Genomic DNA, 18,682 nt, shown 5'->3' on the forward strand with positions numbered 1-18,682 from the left:
TGTGCAGCTTCTGATGATCTGATTGCGGCCATCTCAGAAATGGCACTCAGTACTTTAGAAGGCAACATTCCTCTATCTCCCCAACAGGTACGCACATGAAGAAAGAAACGTAATCTTATTAAAAGCCTAACAAGAAAGTCTCTCTGAGGAGAAAGAAGCATCTGGTGAGACAATCTGGTGGGTTTCTTGGACCGTTACTAAGTTTTGCAGTCCCCCTGGTCACCGGGTTTTTAGGCAATCAGTGATGGAGTATGCTGAAAAGATGTATTTGGTCCCTAGCCAACAGCTGGAAAAATTAAAGGGTCCACCTCCTAAGGAGGAAAACATCAGAACTGCACCAATCAGCTCATTAGATACTGAGATGCAGGGAATGCTCCACAGGAGTGACTTAACAGAACATGAAAAAGTTAAACGTTATGCTTCTCTGCATGAAAAGTATCTAACCCATGTAAGACAGAGGGAGGCGGAGAAAGAAAACCTAAACCTGTTTCTACCTCAGCCACAACAAGCCTCTGTGGAAGCGTCAATAATCTCTGACAATGTCTTCCAAGAAGTACTGGACAATCTTCCTGCTAGATATAAGAACAATGCAAGGCTCCTATTGATCAAAATGCAGCAAAACAGAGATGTTTCTTGGTGGGATGAGAAAGGAGCCTTTGTGTACAAAGGGGTGGCTGTACCTGGTTCCAATATTCTGGATTTGGTGAAGGGGATCACACAGACCCTGAAAACCAAGCGTGCCCCAAAAGGATGGGATGCTTTTATGAGTGCTCTGGCTGAACTAAATGTCCCAGCATCTGTAGTGGGTAATCCTACCCACAGAGAAACCTTGGACTACCTAAAGACCCCCAAAGGCACGACGCCAATGTTGTTGCACACCTCTACGAGTGCTAAAAAGCAAAAGCGTTCTGATGTTCCTACCTGGTTCAGCTTATGAAGTAACCTTTTGTGGTTTCTGTTTTATCAGGACTAAAAATAAATTAGTATTTATAAAAAAAAACCTTAAAGTAATCTGCGCTGTGTCTGTCTACTTTAAGGGTAAATGGTTAGAAAACATACAGATAAGAATTTTTTTCTTTTCTTTTCTTTTTCTTCTTTTAAACCCAGTAGAGGATGCTTTATTGGGAAATGCGGCTATGAAAATCACGGTAAGATCTACAGCACTGGGCAAGTTGGAACATGTCTAAGACATGCCTGGGCAAGTTGGAACATGTCTAAGGCATGCCTGGGCTTGTTCTTCTTGTTTTTTACAAAATGGTCCACCATTTGTTCATTTCTTTCTAAATTGTGAGAATACAGTTCTTGAATCTGTTTAAATGTTGGGCCTTTACAACAATGCTGCAGGAAAAATACACAATAGTAGCCACAAACCATGGACTCATCAGCTTGGAGTTGCCTGGGTTGAAACACAGTCTTCCTGGCATTTTTTCTTTAAAAAATCATGATGGTTTTAGGGAAGAGGCGGTGGTTGGGCGGGTGCCTATAGGAATCAAAAAACTCTCCACTTTTATCCTCTGTCAAGTAGATGGCCAGCCAGTGCTCTCCAGGTAGGTTGTGGGGGTGGGTATTGACTACTAACGCCACAGGCCTTTGGTGTACCCTCCCAATGGGAAGCATGTCACAAGGAAACATGCTGTAGAAAATCTTTCTGGTGTAGGAGCTTGAAGATAGCACACGAGTTAGCCGCACGCTGTCCATGTTACATATAGTCAAACAGGACATTTCTCCTGTGATTTATTTCTATCACATTGTCAAAAACACCATAAACAATCGTGTTGACCGTGGCAACCAGGGCTCTAGCAAAATGGAATTCTGCTCTCAGGTTCCCAGTTTTAATCAAAGAATAGTGATCTCCTCATTCTTGGTCTGGTGTCAGGTGGAATGCAAAAAGTATGTAACCGTTCGCATACTCCTCACGGTTAATTAAAAGGGCCCTATCTTTCATATGTTTGCCGGCTGTTTGTACCAGACTCATGTATTCTCTTACACAGTTTCCATCTTCAAAATTGGGTTGGAGTGGCTTCGTGGGGATTTGCTCTCCATCCAGGTAAAGAGCTGCAAAATTAATTTCATAATGCTGAAAATTAAATTGATTTTTATTGAAAGCTCTGCTGAAGGAATCATTATCCACTAGACCTATTTAGGCAGTTGCCCCCAAAACAAGTTTTCCTGATTGGCAACGCGGCTTCCTCTTGGAATGCTAAACACTTTCATACTCACATGATCCACTTGGTATTTGGCGTTGGCTGTCAACAGAACCTCTGCATGGCCTAAGTGAACGCCAGGGGCCACCCTCACTTTTTTCACAAAAAGGGAGGCTGACAAAACTTGCAGTCTGTAACATCTTGCTGCGCATTCTGTCATTAAGCAGAAAGCATCTTTGCTGTGTGTAAGTTTAATTTTCACATCAACTCCATTTAACAGCAGTTTTTCCTGAAAAAACAGATCAGTGTGAAGATGTCCCACTAGCTCTATTTTTCGGCTTTGAGCTGCTAGGTTTGCTCTTTTAATGAAGCCTTGATTGTTTCCATCCAGACCCACAGATTCGTGTTCCCCGGCTGTATCTTTGTAAAATAGGCCTGCTGAAAATTGTGTTGCTTGAGTATCCTCATTATAGTTCAGGCAGCACAGATTCAATGAAAGCACGATAAGGGTAAGAATTATCACTCTGACTTATAAGTCGATCTCCCATCGTTACATCCAGTTGACTAAAGATGGATGCTATGGGGTAATTCACCAGGCCTACTGCTGCATCTGCAGCAATGTTGCTTCCATCTTCATTGACAATTTTGCAGCACACATAGAGCAAGGTGTTATTTAGATCCATATAATCTTCATTTCCTGCGATGAAGAAATCTAGGGGTGCAGATTCTGTCAGGGCTGACAAAGGGGGTACTTCGATAAACAAACTTCTCCCAATACTGGTCTGTGTAGGACCAATGCTGAATAGATCCAATTCAGATTTAGTGCATTCTTCAGAGCTGCAGTGGATGAAAGCCATGATTGAGTCTAAAATATATCTCTTTTTGATGCAGCTGGACGTCTCTTCTTTCTTATGACACGTCACTTCTGACATCTCTTTCCTCTCACAACTTTTCTTTTAAGGGGGTGGGGTGGTCCAATCAATCTCACCCATCATGTTTTTCCTTTTCGGTTCCTTTTCCTTTTAATATACATTAGGCCTGACCTAGGGATGTACGAAAGTGACTTACCTTTCGCGGATTATGTTGATGGTGGGGGGGGTGTAGGCGTTCCGTCCCTCCCCCCGGAATCCTGGCCGGGGGGGAGGCGTTCGGTCCCTCCCCCTGGAATCCCGGCCAGGGGGGAGGCGTTCCGTCCCTCCCCCCTGAATCCTGGCTGGGGGGGAGGCGCTCCGTTCCTCCCCCAGGAATCCTCGAACAGCAGGCTGTGCTCCGCGGCAGCTCCGCAGAGCAGCTGGCCAGGCCCGGCCCGGCCAGGCCAGCGCCGTCCGCAGCCGGATTTCCGGCCGTGGAGGGCTCTGGGTAAAAAAAACACAAAAAACCACGTACGCAAATGGTGGCGGCTACGACCGCTGCCATTTGCGTTCCTTCTTTTTGGCCATCTTAATCTATGTAAATATTTATGTAGACTATGACGGCGAAAATCAAGGGGAATGCAAATAGCGTAGCAGGCGCTATTTGCGTCTCTTTTTGATTCACCGTTTTAGCCTACGTAAATCTTTACGTAGGCTAAAACGGCTAATCAAAAGGGGACGCAAATAGCGCCCACTATGCTATTTGCGTTCCCCTTGATTTTCGCCATCATAGTCTACGTAAATATTTACGTAGATTAAGGCGGTAAAAAGAAGGAACGCAAATGGCGGCGGCCGTAGCCACCGCCATTTGAGTATGCATTTTTTTTTTTTAAACCCACTCCCAACCATGATAGGCTACGTAAAGATTTATGTAGCCTATCATGTCTTTTTTTTTCTTTTTTTTTAACCTAGCCATGATAGGCTATGTAAATCTTTATGTAGCCTATCACATCTTTTTTCTTTTTTTCCCGCACAAGCTTGGAAATGGCGGTGGCGGCAGCTGGTCAGAAGACCGGCCGCCGCCGGAGCCACCGCCGCTGCCCAGAAGATCCGCCCCAGGTAAGTCTCGTCCCGGGGGGATCCGCGGGGGGGCGGGGGGTGGCAGGCCGTTCCGCCACAGATTTCGGGGAGGCGAATGCACTGGCATTCGGCCTCACCGAGATCCATGGTGGAATTCTCTGACATCCCTAGCCTGACCCCTCTTGAGAAAGTGGATAGTTCACTCTATTCAGAACTGCTTGAGTAACATGACCAGCCACATCTTTAGCAATATTACGTGCAGCAGTCTTCGCGTGGGGTTTGATGATGTCCAAGCCTCTTCTCAAAAGGGGAACTGCTTTTCGGAAAAGTCTCCTGAAAATCCCACAGATCCCTGCCCCGTAGATAACAGGGGCACCATGGAATCCCGGCAGCGCATTTCCGGCCTGGGCCCTATAATATCACCTATACAGGGTAGGTTCCCCATATGTTTTTAGGATGACCATTTTAACTTTAAAATACCTGGGATCTCTGGGGGCAAAAGTGCAGCTTCACAACCACCTTACCAAAACAAAATGGTACACTTTTGTTCTAATCCGTCTTTATTTCAACAGTGATGGTGTCAATGTGATGCTTACTCACAGGTATGTAGTGAGGCTTGTCATACCTAATGTTGACACATTCCTTGTTCTGTCCACACACCGGCACACAGCGCAGTAAATGTACATAAAAGTCCCCAACAATCTGGTGTTCCACAATGTCTGTGTAGATGTATAAGGAGTTAAAGCCACCGGCAATGTCAGAATTTCCAGTTAACGGCCCCATATGCAGATCAGCTCTGTACTGTCTACTACGCTATACGGTGTTGTGGCTTTAACAACCACTTTTCCAGACACCGCATCGTAGTGCGTAATCGCTTCCGGGCCACCTGGTTTATCTAGTATAAGCTTGTTTATGTTTTCGACCAGATCAGGAATGCTCGCATAATAGCCACTGCGCAGAAAAAAGGTCCACTTACTTTTCCCTTGATGAATTTCAATGTGTGCATCGCTAGTTAGAGTGTACCAGCTGTGCGGGTATTGTATCTCAACCAGACCCACTTCCCATGACCCTGGAAGGTCCAGAGATCTTGCTAGGCATATAGTAAATGCAGAGATGGTGTTCTGTGGGAAAACCTCTGCACAGGCGTTACTAGGCAGGGTAATGTAAAACCCACTGTCACCCATCCTGTTCTGCCCTTCTATACAGGTTCACAAAGATCAGAAGCGAGCACCCAGCTATTGAATTTGCTAGGCCAGCCTAACCATTTCACTATGTGATACTTTCTCCTACCCCTACCTTTTGTAGCCAGGACTTCTTTGATCCTGTACACCCTATACTCCATGGCATTGACCTTCTGTAATTCTTCAGGATAGAAGGTCCCCACTGCTGTGTCTCCTTCATAATCTTTTAACTGGTAGACAGGTCTCTTTGCTCTTTGGATGACTTGATCCATTATAAATAACTCTGTGGTAAAATTCTGTTCATAACCCTTTGCAAAGACACCCTTTCTATTAGAAATCCGCACATGGTCCCCTTTTTTGAGCAGGGGTGCCTCATGTTTCCTTTTTACAGAGCTCCCATAGACTACTTTCCAAATGGCCAGGGAGTTAGACTGATTAAGATCCACAGGTCTAGCTTTGATGGTTCTGTGAAAGCTATGGTTATAACTTTTTAAGAATTGCGGTAGCACGTCTATATAAGTGAAGGTATTGTTGGCTGTGAAATACCTCCACATTTTTGTTTTTAATGTCCTGTTGAACCCCTCAACAACCCCAGCTTTGACCTCAGTATTGGAAACAAAATGGTGTACCCCATGTTTTTTGAATAGATGACCCACATCCTTGTTTAGGAACTCCGTTCCTTTGTCTGTCTGTATTTTGATAGGCTGCCTTCCGTCTTGTGTGAAAACCGCTTTAAAAGCTCCAGACACCTCCCTGCCTGTTTTGCCTTTTAGAGTGCAAGCCCAGGCATATTTAGACAGAATGTCTATCACTGTTAAAATATACTTGTAACCGTTGTTGTATTGAGAAAATTGCTTCATGTCAACTAAATCGGCTTGCCATTGTGCATCCACTTCAGACTAGGGATGTCAGAGAATTCCGCCACGGATATCGGTGAGGCCGAATGCCAGTGCATTCGGCCCCCCAAACTCCATGGCGGAATGGCCTGCCCCCCCCGCGGATCCCCCCCGGGACGAGACTTACCTGGGGCGGATCTTCTGGGTGATTGCCGCTGCCGCCATTTCCAGTCTTGTTAAAAAAAAATGTGATAGGCTACGTAAAGATTTACGTAGCCTATCATAGCTAGGTTAAAAAAAAATGACGTGATAGGCTACATAAATCTTTACATAGCCTATCATGGCTGGGTGGGTTTAAAAAAAAACAAAACCGCGTACACAAATGGCGGCAGCTACAGCTGCTGCCATTTGTGTTCCTTATTTTTGGCCGTCTGAATCTACGTAAATATTTATGTAAACTATGACGGCGAAAATAAAGGGGAATGCAAATAGCGTAGCGGGCACTATTTGTGTCCCTTTTTGATTCATCGTTTTAGCCTACATAAAGATTTATAAGGAACTTATATCCTTATAAGAAATAACGCAAATGGCGGTGGCCATAGCCGCCGCCATTTGCGTACGCGGTTCCCCCCCCCCAGAGCCCTCCGCGGCCGGAAATACAGCTGCGGACAGCTCTGGGCTGGGCTGGGCCTGGCCGGCTGCTCTGCGGAGCTGTCATGGAGCATGGCCGGCCATCAAGGATTCCGGGGGAGGGATGGAATGCCTTCCCCCCCCATCAACATAATCCACAAAAGGTAAGTTACTTTCGTACATCCCTACTTCAGACACTATGGTCCTATTTCATTTAAAATGGATCCTGGCTGGTTTATGCAGTGTGTAAGCCTCCTGATCTGAGAGCCACTTGGTAACCTCTCTTCTGACCAGCGTTTTGCTCTGTTTCTTTGCCTCCTGAAATAAGGGGTTCACTCCACCCAAACTCCCAACATCACCGGTCGTATAATAAATCTTCTTTAGGATTTCTTCATGCGCTGACATTTTGTAGGTTAACACAAGAATGGACGTGTAGGGTTACTACAAAGCATTTTTATTGGTGCAAAAGAAACCACCACCACAGAAAGCATTATCTTTCTATGACCGTCTCTGGGGAAATACATGACAGGCAGGAAATGTTGACTGTCGGTGAACTCTCGATGTTCAGGTTCTCAATGTCACCACACATTCCATGTTCCTGTGTAACACAATGAAAAGCTTCAAGTCAGCAGCATGTACCCCCACCCCCGGAATTGCTCTCTAAATACTATTATGAACAAATCTCAGAAATAAACACTTACTGGTGTTCCTTTCTCTGCCACAACTTCCATCTCCTCTTCCAGATCCTCAAGGGATGCGCAGTAAGTAGACCAGGTTGTGTCAAAATCCCCCAGCTCCATTTTCTCTAAAGGCGAGGTGGCTATTTTCATAAGCACCCCACCATCCATGTCTTCAACATGCTTCACCTCAGTGCTATCCATACTCCAAGCGGCATGTAACTTGGTTTCAGGAAAATTCTTCGCCCCATGGAAAATACAGCTAAAGGTAAACTCTCTGTTACAGTCGCTGTGACAACAGCGCCCTTCCCTGGTTTACTGTTTATGACTCCAGGTGTCACTGGTGCAGTTTCCATCTTTCTGGGCTGAATGCACAAGGGTACTGGGGGATAAGTAAAACCCGAAGGTCCCTCAGTCACTCTTGGCCGCACCACGTTCTCTGTGCTGTTTTTCTGGGGGCAAAGCTGTCCCTATTGGTCAATGGGGTTATGGGGCGTGACCTTACAGGGCTAGGCTCTAAGACCTCTCCCTATTGGGCCGCGGTGGCATGGCGAGTTCATAGAGGGGTCACATCACCCTGCAGGACCAATCCGGGCACGGCTCGGAAAAGGCCCCGCAGGCCATTTCTGCACCCGTACCCACTAGGGCTCTAAAACCAATTCCTATTGGTCCATGGCAGTGTGACGAGTTCGTAGAGGGGTCACATGACCCCGCCGGGCCAATCCGGGCACGGCTTGGAAATGGCCCCATGGGCCATTTCCACGCCTGTGCCCCCTAGGGCTCTAAAACCAATTCCTATGGGTCCATAGTGGCATGGCAAGTTCGTAGAGGGGTCACATGACCCCTGTCAGGTGATCCTGAAGGTCATATGACTGGGTCAGCTGATCGCATACGTGGGGCTTCCGGCTAGGGCGGGACTTCCCATCTCAACGGGGGGTGGCGCAACTGTCACCTTCAAAAACAGGACGTGGTTTAGAGTTTGATGCGAACCCCCCTCCTTTACTACTTTTATTATTTCTATATTTGTTAAAATACTTCTATACTGCTTAATATATTAAAATCCCTAAGCGGTTCACATTAGAATTCAGCACAGCAATATAACAGCCCAGATAAAATAATAATTAAAATATTTTAAAATATTACAATGCTATAACAGTAACAACAGAGTAGTAACAGAGTCCTTCACAGGTCAGGGAAAGCCTGTGTGAATAAATGTGTTTTGAAGAGTTATTTAAAACTTGCCACCATTTCTGCCTCTCAAACCTCATGTGGGAGAGTGTTCCAAAGGGTAAGTGCCACCACTTTCTGCATTGCATTGATCAAGAGAGGCAAGAAATAGGCTCAGCCAGTACCAATTCTCCGTACCTAGTCAAGACACACAACATTTGTGTGTGTGTGTGTGTGTGTGTGTGTGTGTGGAAAGTAGGGAAGAATTTGGCTTTATGTCTAAAGTCAGGGATAAGCGTCTTCTTTAAAAAGGAATGGAGGAATTCTGTGTTCTGGTGCCTCTTGGCTAGTTCTCACTGTGTTCAGGAGATTCATCCTCCATGCAACTCAGTGTTCCAGCTGAACAAAAAGAAAACATCTTGTGCTGGGAGAAAAGTTGTCATTTGCCAGGAAAAGGGTAAGTTTGCTAGTTTTAGCAGCAAGTATGCAAGACATTACACTCTCACATCCTGCTCTAGCCTTTACAAGGCCCAGGAGCGTGTGACTCTCGTCCCAGCCTCCCCCTCAGGAGCGGGTGGTGATGTGAGTTCGTTTAGCAGAGGAGAACCACAACAACACAAGTCTACACTTGACCTGTGTTACTTGCTGCCGCCGCCAGTGCTAAGGAGATATGTTAGTTAGTATCCCAGGTGCCTTGATTTTCTGGCAATAACTGGATTCCTCCTCAGGGGAGACTAAGGGCCAAAACAGATGTGGTAAACACACAGTCGTTGGTTTGGCTAAAAGCAAGGGGGTGTGAGTCATTAAATATGGAAGGGGGGGTGTTTCAATCCAACCCTCCTCCACCTTACCTGTCTGGAAGACTCCACCCCCACCCTGCTCGTCATTTCTGGTGTTGGAACCAGGCTGGGGCCATGTGGTGGTGGGGGAGAATTAAAGCAGTGAGTCATGGGGTGATAAGGTGGGGGAGGGGGACAGGTTTTGCTCCCATTCCTTTCACACACCCTTCTCCATAGCCAAACCGGCAAGGGCACGCTTAGCAAACATGCATCTGGTTTGGTGCTGATGCAAGACGGAGGCTCCCTCCAGCTCACAGCTTATGGAAGTTTCTCTTCCTGCATCCGTGTTTTTCCTTGCAGGAAGCTTCCGCCGTGTATGCCAAATGCTGTGAATCCCCAAACTGTTCTCCTCTTGGAGGCAGCTGTAGATATATCCTAATAAAACATGCAGCATTGACCTAAGGTGCCAAGCATGCTCTGGGAATGTACCCTCCAGTGTGAAATGTGGCCAAGCTTGGCAATTGCTACGACATGCCATCTTTGCATGTGCAAGTGACCTCTTGTGTACAAGGCTTGTGGCTGGCCACACCCAGCCACAGGGCCTGGGAACCTTTCTTCAGCCATCCCAATATCTAAGGAATCTCATAGCTGCAAAGCAGCGGGTGGATACCTAGGAAGCACTTAACCTATCCTTAGTGGTGTGTGTAATGTAAGTAATATAAGGGTGCTTCCAAACAGAAGGGTCCTAGCATTAATAAAACATTAATTAATGTTAAACTACTCTTCCATGATTTGTATGGGTAGTGACTTTACAGACAGCTGAACCTATCCCAGCTCAGCACGTATTCACTGTACCCTTTGCAGTGGGTACTACTTTTATCATCCATTTTTCTAAATATATCTTTTAAGTAGTGCTAAAGCACTATGACAAAAAGGGTGCTTACCACAAAGGTTGTACCGTATGCATGCTGGGCTGTGATAGATTCTCTTGCCTGACAGGCCACTACCCACATCAAAACCACACCTCTTAAAAAAGAAGGAAGAGTCCCACTAAGAGCATCCACACCTGTGGAGATCGTGTTGCTATTCCATCTTTCTCAAAAATATTGGACTTCTTCTAGTAGGAAAAAAGACAGAAGTCTTTAGCCAGGGATGGCCCAAGACATTTTGCTGCTTGAGGCAAATAAGGTAGCACCCCATTCCATGTACAAGAGCCAGATGGACTGGCAGTTCAGTATTTCCTCAACACTGATGGCGGGGTACTTGAAGGCAGCAAGATGGTTTAAGGGGTGCAGGACAAACTGCGTCGCTCATAGTTCTTTCTTCAAACTCCTTGCTGCCACTTCCCAGCATCTACCACCTGAGGCAACCACCTCACTTTGCCTAACGGCAGTGCCAGTCCTGAAAGCAGCACTTGGAAAACACAAGAGGGTTACCAACGGATGCCGACACCGTGTGGACCTTCTGTAAAATGTGAGTGAGCTCGTCATGGAAATTCCACAATACATCCTTATCTGAAAGAAGCCCAAATCTTTTGCTACTACTGTTGGGCTTGTAGCCTCACCCCACCTCCTTTAACCACACCCATTTAGTACCACCCCCTCTGATTTTGTCTCTACCTCATCTTTAAACAGACGATTTAATTCTAATATAATCTAGGGTATTGTAACATTATCCTTAGGACGCTCCAAAGTAGAAAGACAACCCTCCCATGCCTGGCCCGAACTGCAAAGAAAACCATTTTGACCACACAGCCACCCCCTCAAAGGGGTCAAGGGAGGCCAGCATGTGAATGACAGCAACTAGGCAGGAGAAACTGCCAGGGGAGCAGCAGCACACTCGGCGTGGGAGTGCAGAGCAAGGTCCTGCCCAAAGGAGATCTGAAAATGGGGCTGCCATGCCACAGCTCCCCACAGCTAATGAGAGATTACATCAACCGCCACACCAAATGTAAAAATGAATGAATAAGACCTGAGTGTTTCAGCATACAGCTTATTGCGGCACTTCACTGAACCTTATGGCGGTGCACCACACCTGCCATAGCCACTTACTTTGGGCAGTGCTTACTCTGCAAGCAGGGCAGCTGAGACTTATATTCACTCCTGCTGCTCCTCTTTCTTTAAGGTTGCATCTGCAACAGCTGCCCCTGCTTTTCCAGTGCAGGGAGGATTTTGGCAGAAGCTGCTTCTGATTTAAATCTCCTCCCACCATTCACACCGGACCAGCTAGTCCTGCTCTGATACCTGTTGGCACGGTCTGCCATTTAAAACACACACAATACCAAACCTGTAAGCTGGGGAAGTTGTGTACCAGGCATCTTATCTGCAAACTCATGTTCGCAAATCTACACTTGCTGAGATAAAAAAAAAAACAAACCCTGGCTGTTCTGCTCTGTCCGCTTGCAAAATCTCTGGTCCACTCCAGGTCAATTTTTTTAAAGGTATAGGAACCCTCTCACCACTCTGCTTCTCCATGAGCCCCATTGCTCATCTTTCTCCCTCCCTCAACACACAGCAGAGGCATCAGAACTCTTGTTTTGCTCCACAGTATGTGGGGGCAGGATGGACAACAGGTCTAAGGGGAAAACCACTGCTGCTGGGCTGTTAAGGAGACAGGAAGGGTTCTTCAGGTGACAATCTAGCCACCCCATCGCTTACTCTTGGCTGCTTCCAGACAAGGCTGTTATCCTGCAATCACCCTACCTCAAACATGGGATCTTATGGGGGGTCTAGAAGTGGACCTGGTCTTCCATTTGTAACCCTCCTGTGTTTTCCTACCATGTCTTCTATCTTTTTTCTTACCTGAAAAAAAATCTGTTACAGAGGAAAAAATGGAAAAGGTGCAAAATGCCTTTTGATTTGTAGTGCCAGAAGTGGTGTGCCTGGAAGCACCTCATATTGCAGATTGGCAACAAAAGGTGCATTCTCAACAACATGATCTGTAGTAATAAAAGAGGATGTTTGTCAGCGCCATAGCACCAAGACGGTGAAACCTGACAGCACAAGAGTCTTCACCCATTTTTCCAGCTAATATAAAATGGATCCTCCAGCCATCTCCTACTCCAGTACTGTGGCAGGTTCAAGACCTTTACACTTGTCCATTCAAGCAGCCACCTCATGAAACCTTTTGCTAGCAGGGTCAGAATGCAAACAGTTTTGATGGGATCAATGCAGTTTTCCCTAGTAATGTTTTAAACAGTTGAAGAAGGTCAGTGTCAGTCATTGAAGGGCAGTATAATCTGTTCATAATCTGCAGTTATGAAAAGACCAGAGAAAAGAGGGACCAGAGAAAATGGAGCTGAGAAGGAAATACACATGTCACGGTGGGGCACACATGCAACGGAGGAGAGCACCAGACTGTCACTGCATGAGGCTAAAATGCCAATTAGAGACATTTTTACTTTACATCTTAAATTTGTGGTGGATTTATAGAGCTCATAAAAGCAACGCCTTGTCTGCCCTAGCAAGAGCAGTGTGGAGAAGAATGCAAATTTTTCAGTCAAGGCTGATGTTTGGTGTTTTGTTTCCAGTACAAGACAATCCTGTCTATACTGCACTCTGCTATTCCATTCTGTGCTGCACCCCTAACAAAGCACCTCAGGATGAGTTTCCATGCAATAATTGCTGCTATCTCTTGATAATTTGTACAGGTGAAACTGCTGTCACAAAACATTATCTCATCATATCAAGCAAGCAATCACCTAACATGGAGAGACAAGTTGCTGGGTGATATGCTAGCTAGGGGCAGGTTTGAGGGGGCCCTGAGCAAGGTGCCCTCCACCCCCTCCTCCTCTGCACCACCCTGGTGGCTCGCCCAAAGTAAGCTTAGCAGAGGTGGGTGGGAAGTGTGGCAGTGGTAAGCCCTGCACTGAGAAGAGAAGCACTGGGAGAAGAGGCTGGAGCGGCTGGCACCATCTTAATTTTCCAAGAATGCCTCTGGGCCTTGACACAGTGTATGCTGGGGATGGGAAGCATTGGGGGTAATGCAGTTGGCTACAGCTGCCTGGCCTAGCATTTTTTTTTAGCGCCCCAGGCCCTAAAACAAGTTTTAAAAAATTAAGGGTTGCAGTTGTCAGCTGTGGTGGGCCCTCCAGGGTCCCTGCCATTTGCCCCACCATGCCATATTTTTATGTCCGGCCTGATGTTTGCTCAGGTAGTATATGTCCACTCCACAATATAAAGTAGATTAAATGTCACGGGTTCCCCCACCTACGCCGGGAACTCTGGGAATCGTAGTTATGTGACATAACTACGGTGCTCCCTCAGAGAATTCTAAGTATGCTTAACAAAGCTACAATTCATTTGAGGGAGGCAATGAAAACTAGGTTGCTAGGGTGTGAAACTTACAGGTTCCGCTCTGGATTAAGCAAGAATTTTATGAATTTTCATAAATTTCATAAAAATACAAATTTTCTTATCTTTAGTGTATTGGCTCTGATGCTGGTTTTGCAGGAATCTAGCAGGTTCTGTTATATTTGGGCACAATTAAATGAGGACTGTTTTCTTTAAGTACAATACAGCTTCTCCTTCCCTTAGCCTAGGAGAAACCTTGCAGCAGACCTCTGTCAAGAGCCCTGTGGTGAAGCTGTATATGCTTTTTAACAAGCCTGTTAGGCCACCAGCTTCTGTGTGGAGCCTGAATCTAGTAATTAAGGTTTAACAAACAATATAGGTTTGGGAACTTCTGGAGGCTTCCCTATGCATGCCACACCTCACACACAACTTTGGGTGACTACAGACTTGTTAAACAGAGTATCTGTATTGTCCTGAGGAAATCTTTACCGCTCCCTTGGCTTCCCTGGATTTCTGAAGAATATCAAGTAGGTACATGCATATTGTCATAAGTTTCCACTTGGCAAATGGCTGTCTATGTCTTCCAAAACTCTGACAGAACCCATCCAGGACCATTCTGGAGGAATTTTTCCACAGAACAATACATTCATCGCTGAGTACCAGTTGTTTTGGAATTTGGCAGCATCTCTAGTGTACTGTTTAGACTAGCCATCTCCCACAGTGCTGGACAGTAGATCTGAGGCCATGAGGTGCTTGGTCAAGCAAGTCCCTGCCCTAGTCCTTGTTTGCACTCTGCTGCACTCTGGATGTTTTAGACTACAGTTACCATCATCCCTGACTACTGGCTATGCTGGTTGAGTCTAATGGGAATTGCAGTCCAAAACAACTGTAGGACAGCAAGTTGGGGAAGGCTGTTTTAAAGCAATGCTCCTATTTTATTCCACTTTATTGGGACACATCTCTTCTGAGAGCAGTATATTCTGGGAACTATACTAGGGTTACCCACTGAACTATGTTCAAAATAGAGGACAACACCAGGAACAAGAGGTCTGGGGATTGAATGGATTATGAAGAGTAGAAATATGCAAATTAGATGTGCTAAATTAGCATGCCTCATTTGTGTGCTAAGAGGTATTTTTGTCTCTGTAATGTGGAGGTTGTGACAAGCAAGGTGAACTGGAAAGATCCTTTCCCTTCTTCCTTACTGTCTCCTTTATTTGTCAATAAGGCCAGAGATTTTATCTCAAAGGCCAGAACAACACAAAAGTGTGTGAGATTGCTTTTTACTGAGTAGCAGATTTCATGAAAATTTTCCCATTTATTTCTCTACTACAATGAGGATTAGAGAGGTCCTTCCTTTTTAAAATTAAAGATTAGTTTCTGGGCCAGGTGATAAAATACTAGAACACCAGATGGAAAACCTGGATTTTGGCTAATATGAGATTTCTGGGCAATAAGACTCTGCCACAGCCTTTATCTTCAGTGTCCCAACTTTTTTGCCCCAAAATACGGGATGACCCAGGGGATGCTGGACATACATCATTGCAAAACAAACAGCAAAACAAGGGGGGGGGGCATGTTCCTCTATAAAAGATGACAGATGGCTACTAAAGTGTCTTGATATGGACATAAGAACTTCTACGAGAAGCTGCCAGGCCTTGCAAAAAAAAACTCCCAGTGTGGTTGATAAATAATATCTACACCTTGTATATGCCCCCACACCTTTGCTACCTCAGTAGAGATGGAAGATCTGCACTTGATATGGTCCCCCTTCTCCTGATGACCCCATATTTGCATCTCTCCAGGGGAGGGCTTTGCCCAGCAGGGCTGGGACTCAAAGTTGCCAGGGTGTGGAAAGAATACACAGAATGAACAAGTCCTTCAAACCCACACCTACCAACATAGCCGCTGGCACATGTGAATTACAGAATATGTAACAGTAAACAAGTTTGAGGAGCACCAACCTGTCATGAAATCTTTTCTGCTAATGAATATTTGTCAGTCTGTTCCTGAGCATAAGCTGTGGCTGGCAATATCACTCATCTTGTCGGCAGAAGTTCCCTCTCTTCTTTGACCATTTCTCTCACACCCTTGCCAGTCAAGAGTGAGTACAATGTATAATGTCCGACCAGCTGCTCCTACGGAATTAGTCCATGTTGTGTAGGCACGAAAGACACAGATAGACAGCCCAGTTCATGAAATGCCCACACCCTCCATACTTACTACATCCCTTCCATCTCTTCTTTCTGCTAATGTTCCTTAGCCTTGATAGGAATTATTTTATTCATCCTCACAACAGTCCTATGAAATATGTTGTTAATATACCTGTTTTATAGGTGGGGAATTAAGGCCAAGAAAGAATTGGTTGCCCAGGTCTGCAGAGAGAGTTTGAACTTCTGCAGTGATTTGAACCCAGCAGGTCCTCCTCACATCTGTCATTCTTGCCACTACCACCTGTAGCAAAGCAGAGTGTGTACGTGCACTCATACTCTACCCTTTAAAAGAAAATTGTTGGGCCAGATTTTGAGGTATTTTTGCCTATACAAACTATGTCAGTGGTGTTACTCATGTCAGAAATTACTTGCCAGGCTGAGTAAGGGGTTTATAATAATATCAAGTGAAATATTATTACTAGAATGTATGAACATCTGTACGCTCTACAGTTAAGTTAATTTATTCTTAATCTATACAACATTTGTAACTGTATATAAAATACATTTCTATTTTCTCTCAAATAGACTCTCAACATCTCCTCTGAGATCTATTATTAAGAACGTTAAGGACTGACTTGCTGGATCAAGCCATAGATCCATCTAGCCTGTTTCTAACATCTCTTATGGATGGACAGATCTGTTAGTTTCATTCTTGCAGAGATTGTTGGATTGTCAGGGTTAAGCTTATTCTGATCTACTGCCCCCTAAGTTTGCAAATTTTTTGTTTAAAGTCCACATGGAAATTCATGCTTTTAAATGCACATTTCCCCCAAATAGACACATTTCTGCACACATTTTTCAAATGTATGCATTTCCCAAGTATTTTTCCATTGATGTAATGCAGTTTTGTTTGTAATTTTTGTTAATGTATGCATTTTGTGCACAGTTCCCATGAATATGTACACTTTTGTGTGCATTTTTTCCCTGACGAGCTGCATCAACAAGCTTGGAAAAGTGCGGATCTTGGCATGGGGTTCTGTCTCGCATTGGCTCATGAGGTGCGAATTTGGTGAATTTGTATAAAAATCTCAACAGAGCAAATTCCTCACCCATTCCTAACATCCACCTCCGGGGAACTCATAAGCAAGGCAGGACAGTGGCAGCAAACCCTGTGGCTTGTCACCAGCTCTTAGAAGCATGTGGCATCTGTGTTAGAAGTCCACTAAGAGAGCCTTCACCAGCCGAATGCTCTTGAGATGTGTTGGACTGCAACTCCCATGGCTATTGACCATGCTGGCTGGGAATGATGGGAGCTAGAGTTCAACATATCTCAAGGCACCAGGTTGGGGAAGGCTAGTACTAGCCCCTGGTAGCCCTATCTTCCTCCATGGATTTCTCTAATCCCTTTAAAAAGCCATCTAAACTAAGAGTCATTGCCACATTTCATAGCAGTGAGTTCCATACATTAATTACAGATTGTGTGAAGAGACATTATCTCATTTGTCAGGAGAGAAATTGTGGCTGGGAAACTGAGACTTGCATGTATTCACCCATCACATTTATGGCTGATGTCAGATTGTTTAATCCAGGTTCAGGTCTGACACTCTCAGATCACACAACCTTTAAACAGGATCACCCACAAAAATCACAGGATCTTCAAGGACATGAAATTCCGTCATTCCTAATGGAGTGACACTCTCATTCTGCCTGTCCCATCTACTTATACAAAAAACCACAATAACAGATCTCAAGCCTTTCACTCCACGGTGCGCCATTGCAAGCCATTTCAGGATCCAAAGGTTTACAACTTGCAAGAGTCATGTGCAGCCTGATCCTGGGCATTTTTACTCAGAAGTAAATCCCATGGAGGTCAATGTGGCTTGTTCCCAAGTAAATGTGCTTCAGACTGCAGCCCCAATGCCATTGCCAAAGAGGGATTATACATTCCCCCAGGAACACAAATTGAACTGCTATACCTCGTACTAGAGGCAGAATCAAGGGGTATTCCACACTGCAGCCCAGCACTTTCTTACAGTACTCCAACACTAGCTGCCTTAACTTCTCCTTGTCAACCTCTCCTAGACTGAAAGAAAGCAAGGGGTCAGAGAGAGAGAAATAGAGACCTACACTGCTTGGCATCCTGGACCGTTTGTTCCCCTGTAGCATCCTTTCAGTGATGATGGAGGCAATTTCCCACGTGCCTTGGCCCAGGGCTGCTGCGGTCCCACAGGCTGACAACTGGGCAGATATAACCTTCTTCAAGAAGCTGAGACAAACTCTCACTGTTGAGTAACTGTCAGTGCTACGACGGGCTGGGCTGGGCTGGGCTGGGAGCTAAAAACTAGTCCCACCCACTGATGTTACCCAACCGGTTCATTTTCATTTGTTGTTGATTTTGTTAAAAACAGACAAATGTTTTTTGTTTTTTTTTTTAAACCCTAAGACAAGTTTGTACTCTCCAGACCCATGGAAGAGCTCATCTTGCAAAGCAGCAGCAACAACATCAGGCTGCTAGGTGAGCCTCGGCTACAGACTGATCTGCTGGTAGGTAGCAAACCAGGCCTTGGTGAGGTTCCAGGAGGTAGAAGGACACAGGCTCTCCAAGTTGCCCCGGCTTTCCATCCAAAGCTACCATAGCCGTCAGTTCAATTTTCAACAGTCTCTTAGCAGGGCAGGACCAAGATTCAGATAAATAAATATCCTACTGGATTAAGGAGGAGCTGAATCACTGCCACACCATCAGAACCAAGACTTTTATTTCCTCCACTAATTTCCCTTGCTGGGTAGGGTGTCTGTTTGGCCTTGCTTCCTTCCCACACCTTAGACCTCTGCCCTTTCTCTCTTTACTTCGTTTCCTTTATATTTCTTTCCTGTCTCGCTTACCTCATTATC

General features: G+C 45.4%; 1 protein-coding gene across 1 annotated transcript in view; it reads right to left on the bottom strand.

Moving 5' to 3' along the window:
* The window catches only part of PKP3 (plakophilin 3), a 96,331-nt gene extending 78,263 nt beyond the window's left edge, over positions 1-18,068 (bottom strand). The window contains exon 1 of the mRNA XM_084858214.1: positions 17,918-18,068. Coding sequence (XP_084714340.1) covers positions 17,918-17,956 — 39 coding nt within the window. The 5' untranslated portion in view covers positions 17,957-18,068. The remainder of the gene's footprint in view (positions 1-17,917) is intronic.
* Between the last annotated feature and the right edge of the window lie 614 nt (positions 18,069-18,682).

Source organism: Heloderma suspectum, chromosome 1, assembly GCF_057233095.1.
Source record: "Heloderma suspectum isolate Gila_16-S chromosome 1, 16-S_ref, whole genome shotgun sequence".
Taxonomy (NCBI): domain Eukaryota; kingdom Metazoa; phylum Chordata; class Lepidosauria; order Squamata; family Helodermatidae; genus Heloderma; species Heloderma suspectum.